Consider the following 19429-nt stretch of genomic DNA (forward strand, 5'->3'; position numbering starts at 1 on the left):
GAAAGGATCCAGTTTCAGCTTTCTACTTATGGCTAGCCAATTTTCCCAGCACCATTTATTAAATAGGGAATCCTTTCCCCATTTCTTGTTTTTGTCAGATTTGTCAAAGATCAGATGGCTATAGATGTGTGGTATTATTTCTGAGGGCTCTTTTCTGTTAGAGTTCTTTTACTGTCTTTGGATTTGGTATTAAGGTAATGCTGACTTCATAGAATGAGGAAGTATGTTCTCTGACTCTATCTTCTGAGAAAGATTGTAGGGAATTGAAATAAATTATTCCTTAAATTCTTGATAGAATTCACCAGTGAACCCATCTAGGCCTTGTGTTTTTTGTTTTGGAAGGTTATTAATTATTGGTTCAATTTCTTTAATATATATATGCCTATTCCAATTGTTTATTTCTTCTTGTGTGAGTTTTGGCAGGTTGTGCCTTTCAAGGAATTTTTAAATTTAGATTATCAAATTTATGAGCATAGAGTCATCCATAATACAGATGCTCCCCAACCTAGTATGAGCTTACATCCCATTAAGCCTATCATATGTTGGGAATATTGTAAATCAAATGAAAATAAGAACCTGATAAACTGGCCACAAGGTTGAATTCTGTTATTCCTGTATTCCTTTACTGTCTTTTTAATGTTCATGGGATCTCTTGTGGAGTCCCCGCTTTTCTTTCTTATATTGATAATTTGGGCCTTGTCATCTTTTTTTCTTAGCCCGGCTAGAGGTTTATCAATTGTATTGATATTTTCAAAGAACCAGCTTTTGGTTTCATTTATTTTTTCTACTGATTTGCTGTTTCCAATTTATTGATTTCTGCCCTAATTTTTATCTATTATTTCTTTCCTCCTGCTTACTTTAGATTAATTTGTTCTTCCTTTTTTAGCTTCCTAAGGTGGAAGCTTAGATGATGAATTTTAGACTTTTCTAAATTTCTAGTATATGTATATTTTAGTCTCTTCTGTAGCCTGACTAGAATGAAGGCTTTCATCTTGATTTTTATTTCCTCTTTACTATGCACAGCCTCAACCAGTTGTCTGGGGTTAACATTCCATGTGTCTTCACTGTGGCAGAATCCTTGCAGGTGTGTCTGGAGTCTAAGTTTGTCTTGGCTGCCCAGTGGTTTTTAATCAGCCATCAGCATTTCTAGTGCATAACAGGTGGGTCCACACAGAGAGTTCTGTTGGCTGTAAGTTCTTTGGGCAGGAGCCAGACTTCAGTATTTATGGCAAAGAAGTGAACTGGCCTCTCTATTTCCTTAGTCAGTAAATACATATATATGTGTTTATGTTGGCCAGCCTATATACTGAAATATGCTAACTGGTGATTCTCAGGTTTGACAGCATGTTGGAATCACTGAAGGAGCCTAAGACACTTGGTGCCCAGGCCACACCCTGAGCTTCTTATGGAACTGGCCTGGGGCCTGGACTGTGGTTACTAAAAGGTCCTCAGGAGGTTTGGAGGTGAGACCAGGTTGAGACTATTGTCTCAGACACTTCCCTGCCCTAAACCACGCTTCACCCATTCCAGTTTGCTCAGAACTTAATGTGAGTGTCAGTCATTAAGGAAAGAGTAAGGAGTCAATGTTAAGGCAACACCCCAGTACTGGTCTCAAGCCGAGTTCCTTGGTGCCCCCGGCTTCCAAATAAGTATGCTGCTTGAGTCACTCAGGGGGTCTTTCTGGGGCAGGAATGCTGAGGAGCCCCAAGAGAATTAAACAACTTCAGTAGAAAGATGCTGGGAAGTCTTGCCAAAAGCTTCCTTTCTGAACTTGCCCAACAGGTTACATCCTTAGTGAGGCTTAGTGCCCAAAAATCAGGAGACCCTCTGGTCCAGAGAGCTCTTCTCCCTCTGGTGCTTACAGAGATGGGTGGTGAGGGTTCCTGCAGGAGGAAAACACTCTAATTTCAAAGTTCTTCTGTTCCTTCAGCTGCTAGTTGGTAGAGCCATGAGCAGATGGTATGAGCTTCTCAGAGCACCTTGGGTGGGGACTTCCAATATGCACACCTGAAGTATAGATTTGGGGTGGGGGCGGGATGGTGGTTAAAAGTCCAGAGGCTGATGTTTCTTTGGTAGGTTGACGGAGGGGGAGAGGCAAGAGTGGCCACATTAGTGGAAGCAGGAGTGACAATGAGAATTTGGGGAAAAGATAATATTGGGGAAAACCGGAGAATGAACATAGCCTTGGGAGTCCCTGCAGGAGGACAAGGAGAGCTGGGTGTCCCATGAAAGGATGGGCTCCTGGAAATTCATCTGCACACACTGATGGAGAGGAGACCCCTACTAAGGCTGGAGAGTGAAGCAGGGAATTCAACTGACCCTCGAACGTAACCGCGAGGGTGGCCTGTGAGGGTGAATGGACATAGCCAGGTGGCTGCTTTCTGCCTCCATCTCCCACTTCTCAAACATGCAAGTCCCAGGGCATTGTGTCCAGAACTCCTCGAAAGACAGCTCCTGACAGGCCCCACCCCACCTTTTTCAAGTGTGAGCCATATCTGTGAATGTGCCGGCTCAGAGTGGAGGCAGCTGACGGACCCCAGGGACCACGGTGCAGGCCAGCAAGCAGGGCAGAGTGTTCAACTTCCTCTCCCCTAACATGGCATTAAAAGTTGATGGGCAGGCTGTAGAATTGAAAGCCCAGGAACATGGAGCCTGTACCTCTGACCCAGCCTGGCTCACTCTCCAGTGGGGGACTGCAGGGGCAACAGGAGCTCCTCTGGGGAACTGTGGAGCTTGCCCCTGGTGGGTGCCCAGGATGCCTGGGGAGGAAGGAAGGCTGCCCGGAGGTGCTGGCATTGAGGTGGGGCAGGCTCAGATGGAAGACACTCATTCTGGGCCGGGAGATGGCCATGCAAAGGCCTAGAGGTGGGAGGGTCATGGAAGACTGCAGAGCCCAGTGCAGGGTTCCCTCCCAGGGAGGGAGCAGGAGAGACAGGTGAGGTGGCCCTGGTTGGTGAAGGTTGGGGAGGCCATGCCTATAGGACAGTGGGCTGAGACATTCCAGAGCTCAGTCCCAGCGGCCTGGGCTTATGGTTACTGAAAGGTCCTCAGGTAGTTTGGAGGTGAGCCCAACCAATGAAATGGATTGACCATTGCTAGTGACCAGGGTCTTTGCAGGTGGCATCTCTAAAGTGGAGGAAGCCCCTTGTCCCCTCCTCCTTTCCTTCTGGGCCAGTTCAGATGGTCTGGCTGATTCTGAGCAAAGCATGTTCTCTTTTTACTGCCTGTGGGATGTGCTTAACCGTTCCTTTGCTTCATCCATAGATCCGGACGAAGGACAGAGTCTTTGACAGTATCAGCCACCTCATCAACCACCACCTAGAGAGCAGCCTGCCCATCGTCTCTGCGGGGAGTGAGCTGTGCCTCCAGCAGCCAGTGGAGAGGAAGCAGTGACCCAGCCAGCGCTGCTCCCAGCACTGTGCACCAGGTCAGGAGGACCTGGAGTGGACTGGAATCGGGGCTGCAGGAACTGGGACAGCTGCCTATGGCTCAGAGCCTTCTTCAAAAGCTTCAAAAGGAAGGCTTCCTTTAAGGTCAAGTTTCATAAACTTGGTTCTGAATTTCTCATATGCATATTAAAGGTGTACATACCTATACATCCTGTACAAAGTATCCCTCTATATTTATATTTTTTAAGACTAAGAAAGATGTAAGACTAATGTTCTGTGCTGTATGTTTTTAATGAAAAAAAAAATAAGTTTGACTGTAGTTGTCCAGGCAAAAATTTAATTCAACTGACCCATTCCACCGGGAAATGCCACTAGGAAGGTGTAGCTTGCAGTTTTACCTAATAAGCACAATTGGAGGGGAATAGAAGAACAGAATTGTGATGGAATTGCAAGGCGTGCTGCTCAGAGCATGCCTAGCCCTGCACTGAAAGCTATGAGATACTTGTTCTGAGGCATGACTGTGCTTGCTGGTGGGAGCAGACATCCTCCCTTGGCCTCCCTAGGATACCTCCTGTGCTCCCTGCACTGCACTCCACGTGCCTGGGGTGTCCAGCACCAGACGACTCACTGCAGCTTCACTAAAGAACAGGTGGCACTCCAGCTCCTCCGGGTCCTGCTGAGCACCGGACCCCGCCACCCTTGACCCCAGTTGTGCAAGGAGTACTTGGGAATTCATTTCATGCCAAAATGGCACAAAATAAGCTTCACCAACCAAGATCTTGGTTGACAAGTGCTTCCCTGTTCTTGTGCATCTAATGCTAAAATGGGTATTTGTAGAAGGGTGGCCGGGGCAAGTTCCTGGTTTGTATCTCCCTCTAGTCAGTGGTTGACTACAGGCTGCTTGTGGTAGTTGCTAGTAAAGTCCCCCTCCCACCTTATACAATAGGGGAGAAGCCCGTGTGACAGCAAGAGCAGGCACCCATCCCAGAGCTCAGTCCCGGAGACTCAGGCATTGAGACTTCTGGGGCTGCATGTGCCAGAAACCCAGGAGTCACTGGAATCCATTTGAGGTTCTGCCTCTGGCATGAGGGATGGGGGAAAGGCCTGCTGTCCCAACAAGGTTTCCCAGTCGCTGCAGGGAAGAGCATGTGCCCACCCCCACTCTTTGTCTTGACTCCCTTTCTTCCAGGTAAAATACTGTCATTTCCTGAGGAGTCATTTGGTGTTAGAAAACTGGCAATGTTTAGGGCTTTCAAATACTATCTGGGCTGAGACTGCCCTGTGATTTTCACAGATACCCTTTAAAGAATAGATGGATCCATTTGCTCGTTGGCAGCTTGGCTCTCGTTCTGGTGAGACCCCAACAGGGTACAGCACCCTGTAGGGTACAAGTCAGCAGAACAGAAAGACACCCTAAACATGTTTAGAGTTGGATAGTGATAAATCTGATCCTGTAAGGAGAGTTACAAGGAGTCTGAAACCTCTGGCAGATAATAATACTGCTAAGTTCTAATGCCAATGGCGTGAGCCCCATTTCTGCCTTGGGGTGTGCGTGTGGCCAGATGGAAGGATAGGTTAGAGCTAACCAGTGAGGATGAGTCAGGGCAGGCCCCAGCCTTCATACATGGCTTTCTAGGGGGGTTTTGCCTTTGAGGGTCCAATGAATTTGAGATGACAGTGAAGTCAGTGTTCTAGAATGTTCTGCAGTGGATTGACACTCTGGAGAGTCTGGCACTAATGTAGACTGAGCTACTGTTTCCTGAAATGGTTTTGGCTTCAGGCATCATGTGGATACTCTGCTTAGTGATCTAGAAGCAGAGGGCTGCATGGGGATGCTGGCAGCAGCTGCATCAGGCTTCTGCCCCGAGACAGTGTTGACTTGGATGCTCTGAGAGCTGCCCTGCACATCTGTCCTCTGGGAGGCTGGGAGCCCTGGAGAGACACACACAGCTCTGACCCACCTGTGTGTGCATGTGCACCACATAGAAAAATGTGCGAAATAACCTTCTTTCAACATTCGTGCATTCCCCATTTGTGAAAGGTCAAAATGCTATTATAACATTCAGGGACAATAGCAAAGTAGGAAATGCAAATTAGGAGCTATGAATGCTGTAACATTTATTTACTTTATTTTTCTCTTGGGGGGACTTGAATGGTAATCTGCAGCTTTAGTAGCTCCTGCTGTGAAGTCAGTGTCTAGTTTGATGGTGATAGAAAAGATATATAATACTTTTTTTGCATGAGAATCAATTTAAAAATTCAAAGTATTGGAGTCAAATTTTTTCTTTTTAATATTAATTCAAAATATACATTTTAAATCTCAGATTAGAATATTGGTTACACTAGAATAGTGCCAGTGAAGTGAGCAGGCTTCAGACATAGCAGATGGCAGCGATTTTCTAATCTTTGTTCCCTTCCATTTGTAAAGCGGATTAGAGCGCACGTTAGTTATCCCAACTCTTCCCTCCAGCACCATGTGCTGGACCATTCCTGTGAGCCTCACTGACACATGGGGAAACTGAGGCTGGGGCTGGTGCCACACCTTGCTGGAGGCCATGTTGTCATCTGGCTGCAGAGCCCTGCTCACTCAGCATTTCCTGAGCCCTGCTGTGTGCCAGCCTGTGCTTTGAGCTCAGGATTCCAAGGCAAAAGCAGTGGAGCCTCCCCCCTTGTCTAGCCTGGGCCCCTCTTCCCCACACTTTGTCAGGGCACATCTCTGCCTGGGCAGGGCAGGGAAGCTGAACAGTGAACGCGGTGGGAACGGCACTATACCTTGCGTTCCAGGGCCTCGGGCTTCTAGGGCACAGTTGCTGCTGCTGTGCTGGGCCACTATGGCCCTGCAGAGTGCACCTGGGCCCTGCTGCCCCTCCAATGGGCACCCCCAACACTTAACCCCAGACTCTATGTCTTCTGGGAGTACAAGGTGGGGGCCAGCAGTCCTAAAACGGCCCCTCTGCCCTTACTGAGTGGCCCTAGAGACCCCTACCCACCTCCCTTAACCCCACGAATGAATCAGCTGTGCTTCAAATGTCATCTCTGTCGCGCGGAGGCCGGCTGGGCCTCCCATGGGGGTGCTCATTGTGGTTTAACTCAGCTTTGATTCTTGACCTCCAAGGCTGCCACTGAGTAGCTCACTGGAGAATCAGGTGGGGAGGTGAAAAACACCACAGTCAAATGACTCAATCTTAAATCCTGTGCTTAAGACACCACTGTTGCTGCTTTTTATATCAGAAGCGCCCAAAGACTGGGCGTCCGCTCAGCCTTGATGAGCGAGCGGCTATTTTGTCAGGCCATCTCTAATGTTGGGATAATGGACAAAGGCCTGATTGGGCCATATATGGCCTTCTTTAGGGCCTCCTGGAGGAGGAGGAGGTCGTGGGGAATTTCTAATGAAGAAAGGAAATGAGAAGCCGTGAGTATAGGTAAAGGCCTAACTTAAAAGGAAGGACAGGCTCAGGGAAGGGTGGATCCTAAAGGACCCATGTGCTGGGGGCACAGTGGACATGTGTGTCCAGCCCAGCCTCCATGCCTGGTGCTAGGATTCTGAAAGTGGCCCCCAGCTCCCGAAATAAAGCTTTCCTTTTCAGTAGCATCCGAAACTTGGGTAGCTTCTTTCTATAAGCAATGCTTTAAGATGGACGTCTGGGTCCTCATTTCCTCCAAACTGGCTGCCACCTGAAGGGCAGTCACACATTTCTTTTCTGTTGGGCTGAGCTGGGGACAGAAGCCTTGGACTGTAGGCGTTCCTGGGGCAGGGGCAGTGCTGGCCATGAGTAGATACCTCCAACGGCATGGACTCAGGCGGGTTGCTGGATTTCTCTGAGCCTTGGTGTGCTCTACACCGCAGGGCTATACATGTTCCCAGCTTGAGGGAGTGCTGGGGATTGACAAATACGTGAAACATGTAAAGCGCAATGATTTTATAAAATTCTTCATTCCCAATGTGCCCATCAGTTCTCTCTTGCTGGCCCAGCTTTGCGTGCTGTCCACAGATCCCTTTCTGTGGACAGTGACAGTAGGATTGGGAGTGAGTAGGAGGATTGTGGAAAGATCGCAAAGAGGTCATTGCAGGACCCAGACAGACCTTGCAGTGGGTTTCAGAGTAATACTCAGGTTCTCCCGTGGAACTTTCAAAGTTGGCTCTAAGACAGATAAAGTGGACAAACCCACTCCTGGACATAGTGCCAACCTAGAACTGTCAGCTCCGCACAGGATCACAGGGCAGGGAGCTCGGTAAGACAGCCCAGCTGGGGGCCCCGCTTTTCAGAAGAGGAAACTGGAGCCATGCAAGGGCCTGGGGATCAACTTAGGAAAGAGCACAGGACTCACACTCCTGGACCTGTGCGTAAAGCTCACCCCCCGCCCCATGGAAATGGCATGCAGTGCTTCCCTCCCGGGTTCTACATCTGTGCTCCATCTCGAAATGCGTAAAAGCCTGAGTCATTCAGATGCGAGAGGCAGTGTTTCTGTTTCCTCTGTCTTAGTTGGGGTTTCTCCAGAGGGAAACCCTGAGAGAGGACTTGAGGGTATGTAGTTTATTTGAGTGAAGATCCCAGGAGTAGGGCGAGAAGGAAGCTGACGAGGAAGACATGCATTATCAAGTGAGTTACCATCACGTGCACAACTGGAGCCGAATCCCACTGGGGAACCCTGAGAGACAGAGCTGACACCCCAGAGTTAGCCCAGCAGAGTGGGGAGACGGCTGGGGTGTTTAGTCACCAAGTCTATCACTTATGGAAGGCTGTTTCTGGAAACAGTTTCTGACTGGCCCTGCACACACCTGTACGTGCCTCCCAAGCCGGGGAAGTCCTTGGGCCAGGAGACAGGCGTTGATGACAAGCAGACTCGGCTGGAAGGCAGGCATCAGAACCACCCTGCGAGCTAGTTCAGACAAAGATGGCAGGCCCTCCCACCCCCTGGCCCCGCCAACTCCTGACTCCCTAGGACTGCAGTGGGGCCCGAGAATTTGCATTTCAAAAATTCTCGAAGCGATGTTGGTGCAGCTGCTCTGAAGTCTTGACTTTGAGAATCACTCACTAGTGAGAGTTTCCAGCCCTTACCTGTCTCTTATTGATGGCTTTCCCCCCTCTAATTTATAATTATGTTTTCACACCACTTCATGTCACAGATCCCAGGGTCCGTGCTGTGAATTTAAAAGTGGAGAATTAATAAGCATTTATAACTCCATGCAACCATTGCTGGCAGCTTAAATGCCATCTGCCAGCCACAATTTATTTATAATGGGGTTTATACATATTTATAAGTTTGCAAGCAACAAATGCACAGTTTTAAAACTGGCACATTTTATAGCAGCCAGAAAAATTGCAACTTTATACCAGGACTTGTGAATGTGAATTGCATATGTATATACGTACATGCATATACTTACATTGATTAAAAACGGATCTGCGTCTCTGTACACATGCAGACTGACTCTATGCTGTGCGCCTTGGGACTCCTCCCTGGGCTTTGGTTTTACAACTAGCTAGGAAGTCAAACAAACGTGAAGAATTTGGGAATTGGCAGGCTGTGGCATCAGCCATGGAGGATGGTCCTGGATGCTGTAGGATGTGGGATCCAGCACAAAGGGAACAAGAACAGGACATGAGGACCATGGGGGCTGGGGGAACCCACTGTGGGAAACGACAGAGAAGCCAGCAGGGGAAGACGTGGAAAGAAGAAGGTGGAGGCAGAATAAAGATGAGAAGAAGGGAAGAGGAGGCTAAAACAAGCCTAGATTTAGACCTTTGTTCATGCAGCCATGCATAGCTGTCTGAGGCCAGCGGGGAAGGAGGAGAAAGGGAAGGTGTGGTGGAGGAGGCTGTGCTTGTGATGTCATGCTTTGGTGTATTCCCAGGTGCAGCTGCATGTACTTGGCACAGTCTCTTGGGATTTCTGGCCAGCTTCTTGGGCTCATTTGCACATTAGTTAATACGTGGCCAACGCTGTACTGGAATCGTGGGATAGAGAAGTGAATGTATGAGGTCTCTGCCTGAGTTTATAACCTAGAAAGAAATAGACACACACACACAAAGGTGTGGAGTGTGACAAGCCTTAAGGTACCCGTGTGTCCAAGTAAACTAGAACCAACGAGAGCGGAGTGCCCAGGTCAGTCTGGGGACTCTGTAGGCTTCGCACTGCAGATGTCAGATACTGAGTGTTAGTGGCGTGGAGGAGAGCGCGGAAGGCTCAGGATGGGGAGGGACAGCTGGAGTTGCCACTCTCAGTAGAGATGCTAGAAGGGGCGGGAGGTGATCCCAGCCTCCCTTCTTTCCTCCTCCTGGCTGTCACAGATGTTCTGAATTGATGAATCCCTCCGGCCAAAAACACACAGGTTCCTTCCCTAGGGCTGGAAAAACGGTTCTCGCTGAAAAAGCACCAGGAATAAAATCTCATACAATTTTAGGTGACTATTTTATTGTCTCACCTTGAAATACCGCAGACAGAAAGATGCGCGCACAGGGAGCTGTGGTCCCAAGCTTTGAGGTGATGAATTCCCACTCGTGGTCATTTTTACCATAACCAAAGTTTCTAACCACCAAAATCAAGTGGCAATTAAAACAGGCATTAATGGATAAATCCATCTTTAAATATTAATGGGGTTAATTTTGTTAACAACTATGTGTTGGTTGCAAGTGGAATGTTCTCTGTTCATTTGACTTTTGAATATAACTTGTTCCAGAATATTGTAAAATTAAGTATGTGAATGTTTTTTTGTATTCAGAATTAAACATTTGGTGTTAAAATCCCAGGATTAGGAAACAACTCCATGTAAATTTAATGTGTAATAATAAGATAATAACTTTTTAAAAAGCATTTGGATAGCAAATTATACATATTGACAAATGAATATTATTTGAAAGTTGTTTTGTTTCCATTAACTTTTTGTGAAACAAAAGAATTACTGTAATGGTCTATGTCTTGGCGTATTGCCAATTCACCACTTTCTACTTTGTACTGGAACAGAACTGGCTTTTTGGACGTCCCTGAGGAGTGGAAATACAAAATGATTTTCAAGTTCTCTAATCTTTGTTCTATGACGAAGGATAAAACCTAAGTTATCTGGTCAGTGTTTTGGAGATTTGACAACACAGCAGGTGAAGAGAATTAGCTTAAATTCCCTCGTCCCTTTCGATGAATCCACAGCGATTCCTTCACTCTGTCAGGAAATGGTGTGGTTTCCCAGCATGAGCCCTTCATGATCTGTCTGGTGCATCTCTGTGCTCCTGGGATCGCCAAGTGCAGGCACGGCATCGCATCCCCAAGTGTCATCCCGTGACCCACGAGGGGAAGATGACACACCCAATTTAGGTAATGCTGCACTTCTTGTTATAATTGGTTATTGGAAAATGTGCCTTTATTATCAGAACAGTGGTGTGCGCATTTCTGATTATGTAGCTAACCTTTGGATATCTGACTTAGATACTAAAAACATTTGGGTGTTGCAGTTTTGCACTTGTAGATACAATTTAAAAGCATGAAATTGGTGATTTAATTAGATGTTTTCTATAAAATGCACCTTGTTACATTTCTGTGAAAGGGTCTTACCAGCGTGGAATAACTGGCTCAAGGGTTGAGAAAAGCAACCGTTTTCTAAACAGTTAATTGTTTAAAGGACTATACATGTAAGTCTGCAGGCAATAAAGGCTATTGTGAAAAGTATCTTTCATTTGGATGATGGATTCTGTATTGCCTCACTAAAGAAAGGAGGGGAGCTTGAAACTTTTCTCTAGGAAGGAGGTATTGTCCGTGGTTCCCTGGGAGACTTTTAAAAAAACAGTTACAACAGAGCCTCGTCCCATCCACCGAGGCTGTGGAATGAAGATGTATCCTGGCAGATGTACTCCTAGAGGACTCACCTTACCTTCTAGCACCAGGGTGGGCAGCTGTGTCCTCACTTGCGTTGGGGCATTTCATCATGAGTTGCAACAAGCATCGCTACCAGAACAGCTATGCCGAGCACTGGCCTCCTCTTTACATAGCACGCAGGTCAGAGAGGCTAAAATGGACCGTTTGTATGGGAGAAAGCTAGTGTGCAAGGGTTGGCTCTGACTTATTCTCTCCTGCTGCATAAACAAGAGCAAATGGGGCAGGACAAGAGGTCCCATGTCTTTGAGCTGCCATGGGTCTTACAAATTTCTCCCTACCAAAAGACCATTCTCAAAATAGTATGACCTACCAAACTGGTGTAAATAGCACCCAATACACCGAAGTTTCATTAAAACACCACCTATGGTAGTGGAGAAGAAGAAGAAAGGGGAAAGATTCTTTGGGGTTCTGCATGTGGTTTAATTCCTGAAATGCTGAGAAACACAGGTGGGTAACAAGCCTGCAACAGCGCGCACCCCTGCAGTGGGGAGGGCGCCCGGCGAAAACAACAAAACAGTCCCATCTCACGGCCTCCCAAGAGTGGGTTTACACGAAGCCTTTTGGTTTTATTTTATTTTTTTTTAACAAACATACATTGGAAATAGTAAAGGTTTCTAATTGAAAAGAGATCTAATGCATAGTTTCTCTGCAGCACAGAAGACCACCTGTTCCCAAACTTCAAGGTTAGGGCTTTGAAACATTCAGCTGCTAAATTATCTCCAGCTGGCTAGCTAGTTAGACTTATTGGAACACATTGGTATCAAAGGTGATTATGTTTTGCATTTAGCAAATGAGCACAACTACTTTTTTGATGTATTTTTAATTCAGATGGCTCAAAAGTCTTGTTATTTCAAGGGAGCCTTATGTCATATCACAAACATTGATACCTCCTAGTGGGAATGGTGGCTGTGGGCTCCCTAGTAGAGTTAATGGATGAAGGCTGAGATACTTAGATATTGGGGACATCAGGGTTATGGAGCAAAGCGTTATGAACAATAGCTAGAGAGAGCTCCAAGACTCCCAAAGCAATTCATAACTATAACACAGATAAAGTTCCAAAGTCATTTCATCACCTATGTGAAAATGCAATACTGAATGTCTTGGCTCTCCGATGCATTTTGTTGTTGTTTTATTTTATTCATTATTATTATTATTTTTTGAGACAGAGTCTTCCTCTGTCGCCCAGGCTGGAGTGTGGTGGCGTAATCTCGGCTCACTGCAATCTCTGTCTCCCGGATTTGAGCAATTCTCCAGCCTTGGCCTCCCAAGTAGCTGGGACTACAGGCATGCGCTACCGCGTCCAGCTAATTTTGGTGTTTTTAGTAGAAATGGGATTTCACCATGTTGGCCAGGCTGGTCTTGAACTTCTGACCTCAGGTGATCCGCCCACCTCATCCTCCCAATATGTTGGGATTACAGGCGTGAGCCACCACACCTGGCCTGTCATTTTCTTAATCCAGTACTTCAATGTTTTACTGTCCTAGAAATGCCCTGGGTTTTCTCATGCTATCTCATAAGAGAATACGCTACTTTTCATTGATGTCAAGAAGGCAACAGAAATGCTCCTGGGGAAGATTTCCTTACAAATAGGTTTCATCTCATCAGTAACAAAAATTAGAAACGTCTTTGGTCAGCCCATGGAGATGAGTTACCCTGAACCCACAAAAATGTCTCTTTATAAGAGCAGCTTGCATCAGATGACAAAACAGGAATCAATTTCTCTTAGAAAAAGTTATTAACGTGTTAAGACCACTCTTTTAGGTTTAATTCAGGCAAATGCTCACTGAACCTAAAATACTTCAGGGAACTCTGATGTGAGCTTCCTTTGAAGGCTAGTTGGTTTTGTCCTTGTTTTTAAAGAGAACTCAACATGGCTACTGTGTGCTTATGATAGTTCTACAAACATGTTCACTTTTCTTTCCATCTATTTGTATAACACGTACAATCCTTGGGGAAGAGCATGTACAAAAATGTCTTCTAAGAAATCCCTTTACAAGGTAAACAGACTGCTACAGGTTCAACTTATGTTGAAAAGTAAAATTACAGTATCATGTAGGTATTATTACAATAGATCACTTTGAAGAATGCATCAACTGCCAGATCACATTTTCTAACCTGACAATTAAACTTCTCTTACTGATAATCACAGTTAGTCCCAGCTTTCAGGAAGCTGTGAAACTGCTGGTGGCCACAGCTACTCAGCTGTGACACCACGGGGGATTACTGACTTGGTGCTTTTCTAATATAGAAACAAACTCAACATAGAATCGAAGTGCTGTCTTGTGAATCTCTGCTCATTTCCTAGACACCTTCTGTTTCCTGAAGCAGACCCCCGCCCCAGTGGCATGGGAAGGTGAGCCAGGTCAGCCGCCCGCTTCTGCTGCTCCTTCATAGGCTTGCTCTTTGGCCCGCCTGGGGGCACAAGCTCCTGCGTGATCTCGACTGGCTTTTCTGTGATTTGCAGAAACCTGAAAACCATCACATCATTTGACTTTGGGATATGATTAAAATTACGCAGGGACAAATGACTGAAAGGACACAGGGCTGGCGTGGGTCAGACCCTCACATCTGGGGCCAGCCTTGGACAAGCCCTTTTTGGAGAATTTGAACTTCAAAAACTTGGTGAACATGAGACTTCATGTCAGTCTAAGGAGACCAGGGATGGCATGTCCACCTAGTTCACAACCATGTCCTTGTACCGGGGGTTCAGTCCGAACCCACTTGTATAACCTGTTACCTGGGTTGTATGGAGATTCTATGTATGTACCACATGGCAAACACCTGCAACACAAATTCTGTGTAACATAGAGATGTACGAATATACAAGCATCCATTCTATGCATAGGAAATGTAGTGTAAATCATCAAAACACTGTTCAGAGGCACACGGAGAGTCACACAGCATTATGTGGCCCACGACCTTCCCTCTCTGTGGACAACAGGGAGGGTGTCTGGGATTCAGCAGAAGGCTGTGGATGATGTCAGCAGCTCAGTACATCTGAAAGGCTCTGGAGCCCAAAGCGGACAAGGCACGTTGTCTACACTGAAATGGGGTGGTGATTCCTCGGGCCCCCTCTGTAAGAGATGTCCACACTGGGCAGGCTGTTGGTCAAAGTACGGTAGCTCTCCCGAGGCACAGCTCTCGAGGGGCCCCTGTGGAAGCGATGCATGCAATAAATAACACAGCCGCAGAGCAGGGCGCACAGAGACGATCACTTGCAGAAGATCCCATTCTGAAGCGCTGCGTTCTTGTCCATGATGCAGGATGAGGGGGCTGTGTGGAGCAGGTCTTCCTTGACCTTCGGAGAGTGGGTGCCGTTGTTGCTGCTGCTTGATTTACTTCGGCTTGGGTCGAGCGCAGGCTGGATGGGGGAGGCGCGGGCCCCCCGTCCCCTGACCAGGCAGTTGCAGACCAGACGGAAGAAGGCCCTCCGCATCTCCTTGCTGGCCAGCGTGTAGATGACCGGGTTCATGGCCGAGTTGAGCACAGCCAGCACGATGAACCACTGAGCCCTGAAGAGGACGGGGCACGCCTGCACCCTGCAGGCCACATCGATGAGGAAGAGGATGAAGAGTGGAGACCAGCAGGCAATGAACACGCTCACCACAATCACCACGGTCCGCAGCAGTGCCATGGACCGCTCCGAGTTGTTGTGGTTGGCCACCTTACGGCTGCTGGACTTCACCAGGAAGTAGATGCGTGCGTAGAGGATCACGATGGTCACCAGAATGGCCGTGAAGATGCTGATGCAGAAGGCGATGTACTTCTTGGAGTAGAGGGGCAGGATGGTAGAGCAGTCCGGGAGATTGTGCAGGCAGTTCCAGCCCAGAATGGGCAGGGCGCCCAGCGTGAAGGCAATGAGCCAGCACATCCCGATCAACAGGAAGACGCGGTGCTTCTTGTTGGCGTCGTAAGGCCTCATTTTGATCATGGTCAAGTGCCGCTCGATGGCGATGGCCAGTAAGCTGCAGGTGGACGCCCCCAGGGCCACGAACATACTGCCCTCTCTGAGGAACCAGACCGTGGGAGACAGGCTGAACGTCTTCTTGCCGGACATCAGAATGTTGACCTTGTAGGCGATGCCGGCCAGCAGGTCGCAGAGAGCCAGGTTGCCAATGAAAAAGTACATGCGGTTGTGAAATTTATTGTTTTTCCAGATGGCAATCAAAACCATCAGGTTCTCTAAGACGATGAAGCTGCAGATGACCAAGAAGAGCACGGTGGTGAGCGTGCCGGCCTCGGAGGCCTCCTTCAGCCTGCCCGCCAGCTTCCCCACGTACTGGTAATGCTCCCGCAGGGTCTCATTCCCCCGCGCAGGCTGGAGACGCGGCGGGAGGGCAGTTGCCATCACTCGGCATTCACAGACGGTTAGCTCCAAAATCCACCAGAGGGCGCTCGAGGAACATTCATTTCAGAGGGAAGCAGGGCTGAGGCTCTGGCTTCTTTCAGCAAAGCGTGCAGGCCGGACTCCAGCGAGGGCGTTGAAAACGGGCTCCTGCCAACAGATAAAAAGAGGGAGTGACCCTTGATACAACGATCGCCGCCTAAGGGGCCACGGCAACGCTGTTGGAGAAAGGCATGAAAAATGTGGAAGTATGGGGATGGCTGGCCAGGTCAGGCTGCACAGAGGGTCTTTAGACACAGGCTGAGTTCCTAAGTGATTGGGTGAGCATAGGAAGCAATTTGGTGTCTCGAGTTGCCGGGAAGGGAAATTCAGTGCATGAATTATTGAATCCTGTAACAAAGATACACAGACCCAAATACAGCTTCCATCTGGAAATCTCCAGGCACTAGAAAATGCTAACTAGTCCTCATCTAGGGCACGGGAGCTGGTGACCCATTATCCCAGTTACCCAGGGAAAAGCAGGATTTTCTCAGGACCTAAAAGCAGGATGGAATCTGAATGATGCCTGCTCAATTTCCAAGACCTCCCTGGTGAGTTTCACAGTGGTATCGTGGGAAGCTCCCTCCCTTCCCAGATGGTGTCCCCTGGATCCAGGCCCAGAAATCAGGTCTGAATGGGCTGTAGATTGGCCTGGCAGAGAGCCCTGAGGCCTGACCATGCGGTCATCGAGGGACCAACAGTGCAAGTCTGGGCAGTGCCCATGCAGACACCACACTGGTGAGCAGCGGGTCCAGGGCCCAGCGAAGAAGGAATATCAACCTGCAAAAACGGGACCTAAGTCTACAGAGGATAAAGGAAGGACAGGAAAGCAGTGACAATCACACTCACTGAGTCTGGCTTGAAATTCAGAGCCCTGAATATCAGATAGAACTACGTGGGAGCATGTGAACCAACAGAAGCGGCACATTTGGGAGCACTGCAAGAGAGAGAAAGTGGTAAGCAAAGGCCTCGATGAGTTCTGAATACCAAACTCTTCTCTCACCAGACCTCAAACATTTGTACTCAACCACACTGGTAACAGGTAATATCAATCAGCCTTCTGTGATGTCGATGACGCCACATACCCAACTATCAAGGTAGAAACCGCTTTCAGTGGATTCATTTATTTTATTTTATTTTTTATTAAAAAAAATTTTTTTTTTGAGACGGAGTCTTGCTCTGTCGCCCAGGCTGGAGTGCAATGGTGCAATCTCGGCTCACTGCAACCTCCCCCTTCCGGGTTCAAGTGATTCTGCTGCCTCAGTCTCCTAAGTAGCTGGGATTACAGGCACCCGCCACCATGCCTGGCTAATTTTTGTATTTTTAGTAGAGACGGGGTTTCACCATGTTGGCCAGGCTGGTCTCAAACTCCTGACCTCAAGGGATCAGCCTGCCTCAGCCTCTCGAAGTGCTGGGATTAAAGCGTGAGCCACCGCGCCCGGCCATCATCTATTATTTGAGTATTTAAATATCGAATTAAGTTCAAATGAGGCTAATTTAAAAGAGCCCACTGTGTGTATCCAGTGAATTTTTTTCTGTAACTTTTACAACGTTTGAACCACAGCCCTAAATTTGCTTCAGAGACACATGAACCACTCACCAATACTATGGGCTCTGCGTTTTAGGGTGTGATAGACTGAATCTCATCCACCCATGAGTTTATTCCCAGGTACAGATCAGTCCCTTGAAGATCTGGGGCTTGCCTGGTTGGGGCTGAGAAGCAGAGGTGGCTCCAGATGGTGTCTGTATCCTCGTGACCTTCCGGAGTGGCGGATGCTGTCAGAGTCCTCTCTCTACATCAGTTTGGGGGGCCTGGATTTTCTGAGATGGCCCCTTGCTTCTTTGCAAAGATTTTTTTCCAGTGTCCTGGAGCTTGGAGGTGTTAGTTGTTCTGGAGACCACAGGGGTAGAGGGCTGGTGGGGGGTGGGATGTCCGAGCTGACGTCTGTGCTCTGCCTGGAACTGCCCGACCCTTCCCAGCTGCCGCCTCCTGAAGTCACAGAGGCCTTGGGTCGAGGTCAGCTGGAATGCCAAGTGCTGGCAGAAAGGCTTATTGTTGGTCAAGGCCCTCTGCTCACTGCAGAAAGAAAAAGCAGCCAAGTTCCAAGTCCGGGCTGATGATGCAGGACGAGAGGGGGTTGCCTGCCCAGATCTCTCCCATCACTCATGAGCCATGACAGGCAGTGCAGGGCCCTGGGCCTGCCTCCCTGAGCCCCGAGCGTGGCTCATCCACGCCAGCGCTACTTGGCTCCCCATTCACCTGAGAAGAGACTATGTGTCACCTGTAGGTTCTCCTGGAGGTGAACAGGACAGTCCAGTGGGCAGCCTTCCCCCCAGCCCCTCCCTCTCTACCCTTTCTGATTTTTATTTAAATATTGCCCATCCTTCAAACCTCAAGTCAAATTCGACTTGCTCTGTAACATTTTCTGGAATCATCCCAGCCCTGGTGACTTTTCTCTGATGCTGCATGCCACTTTTGAAAAAGCATTGCAAACTGCCTCTTTAAATGGGATAATATCACAGGCAGCAGCATTTTCTGAGCATCCAGCTTCTCCATTCACACAGGGACCTTCCACCCAGGGTAAGTCCACAGTACCCTCCCCAGCGTCCTGTACAATGACAGGTGCTAAAAAGATACTGTCCCTTTAGTTTTTGTTTGTTTGTTTTGTTTTGCGGATGGAGTCTCATTCTGTCACCCAGGCTGGAGTGCAGTGGCGCGATCCTGGCTCACCAAACCCTCCACCTCACCACACCCTCCGCCTCCCGGGTTCAAGCGATTCTCCTGCCTCAGCCTCTTGAGTAGCTGGGACTACAGGTGCCTGCCACCACGCCTGGCTAATTTTTGTATGTTTAGTAGAGACAGGGGTTTCACCATGTTGGCCAGGCTGGTCTTGAACTCCTGACCTCTAGTGATCTGCCTGCCTTGGCCTCCCAAAGTGCTGGGATTACAGGTGTGAGCCACCGTGCCGGGCCTAGTATTGCTTATGATTTCTTTCTTTCTTTGTCTGTGAGCAGGGACTGGAGAATCACTATTTCTGATTTTCACTTTGCTGGGTTTCCACCCTGATCAGGGGCCTCTCGGGGACACATGTGCTGTGCCCGGCATGCACCCTGGCATGAAGCCGGGTATGAGGACAACCTGGGCCCTCAGGCTGTCTCCTGCCACCTCCAGTACCATTGCACAGTGCTGAAGGGGGCCACGAAGGCTCTGCCGTTTCCCACATGAACAGCCACTCATGCTCATGGAAAAGGCATGGAGCAAAGGCAGTCTGTGGGCAGTGCCCTGTGCCAGCATCCTCCCTCCCATAGCAGCTGGGGCCAGAGCCGTCACCATGCTGCCAAACGGATGACCTGCCCGGCTCACACTGCAACGAGAGGGGCCTTCACCTGGCAGACAGACAGCTGTCCATGACACCACAGTGTCCTGGTTTATCCCACAGCATCGCCGGGATACCCACTCCAGTATGTGGAGCTTCTGAGACAGAAACTGACAAGCTGCAGACAAACCTTGGTTCCAATCAGTGATGCCCGAGGCCCCTTGTCCCCAGCTCAGGTAGGGATTCAAGCACAGCTCCATGTTCCTCATCCTTTTAGGTAACACTGGCATATTGTTATAATTCAGACTGTTCTTGTACTACCTCAGCTTGCCTGTGCCTCAGTTTCCCCCATGACAACCTGACCCTACCATTTTATACTTGTCCTGTCTCCTCTGAACCTTCTCCACACCTTTGCTTTTGCCATGCATCCCCCATGACAACCTGACCCTGCCATTTTTACTTGTCCTGTC

At 48.4% G+C, this 19429-nt stretch overlaps 2 protein-coding genes and 1 pseudogene across 2 annotated transcripts in view; 1 reads left to right on the forward strand and 2 right to left on the reverse strand.

Moving 5' to 3' along the window:
* Positions 1–3708, forward strand: part of SHC3 (SHC (Src homology 2 domain containing) transforming protein 3) — a 133184-nt gene extending 129476 nt beyond the window's left edge. The window contains exon 12 of the mRNA XM_011975222.1: positions 3265–3708. Within this exon, the coding sequence (XP_011830612.1) occupies positions 3265–3393 (129 nt within the window). The 3' untranslated portion in view covers positions 3394–3708. The remainder of the gene's footprint in view (positions 1–3264) is intronic.
* Positions 3709–8646: 4938 nt separating this feature from the next.
* On the reverse strand, positions 8647–9306 carry LOC105535942 (annotated as a pseudogene).
* Positions 9307–11657: 2351 nt separating this feature from the next.
* On the reverse strand, positions 11658–19383 carry S1PR3 (sphingosine-1-phosphate receptor 3). Its single transcript, XM_011975190.1, has one exon. The coding sequence runs from the start codon at positions 15604–15606 to the stop codon at positions 14470–14472; it is 1137 nt and encodes a 378-aa protein (XP_011830580.1). The 5' UTR covers positions 15607–19383; the 3' UTR covers positions 11658–14469.
* Between the last annotated feature and the right edge of the window lie 46 nt (positions 19384–19429).

Source organism: Mandrillus leucophaeus, unplaced genomic scaffold (genome assembly GCF_000951045.1).
Source record: "Mandrillus leucophaeus isolate KB7577 unplaced genomic scaffold, Mleu.le_1.0 Scaffold152, whole genome shotgun sequence".
In the NCBI taxonomy this organism is placed as follows: domain Eukaryota; kingdom Metazoa; phylum Chordata; class Mammalia; order Primates; family Cercopithecidae; genus Mandrillus; species Mandrillus leucophaeus.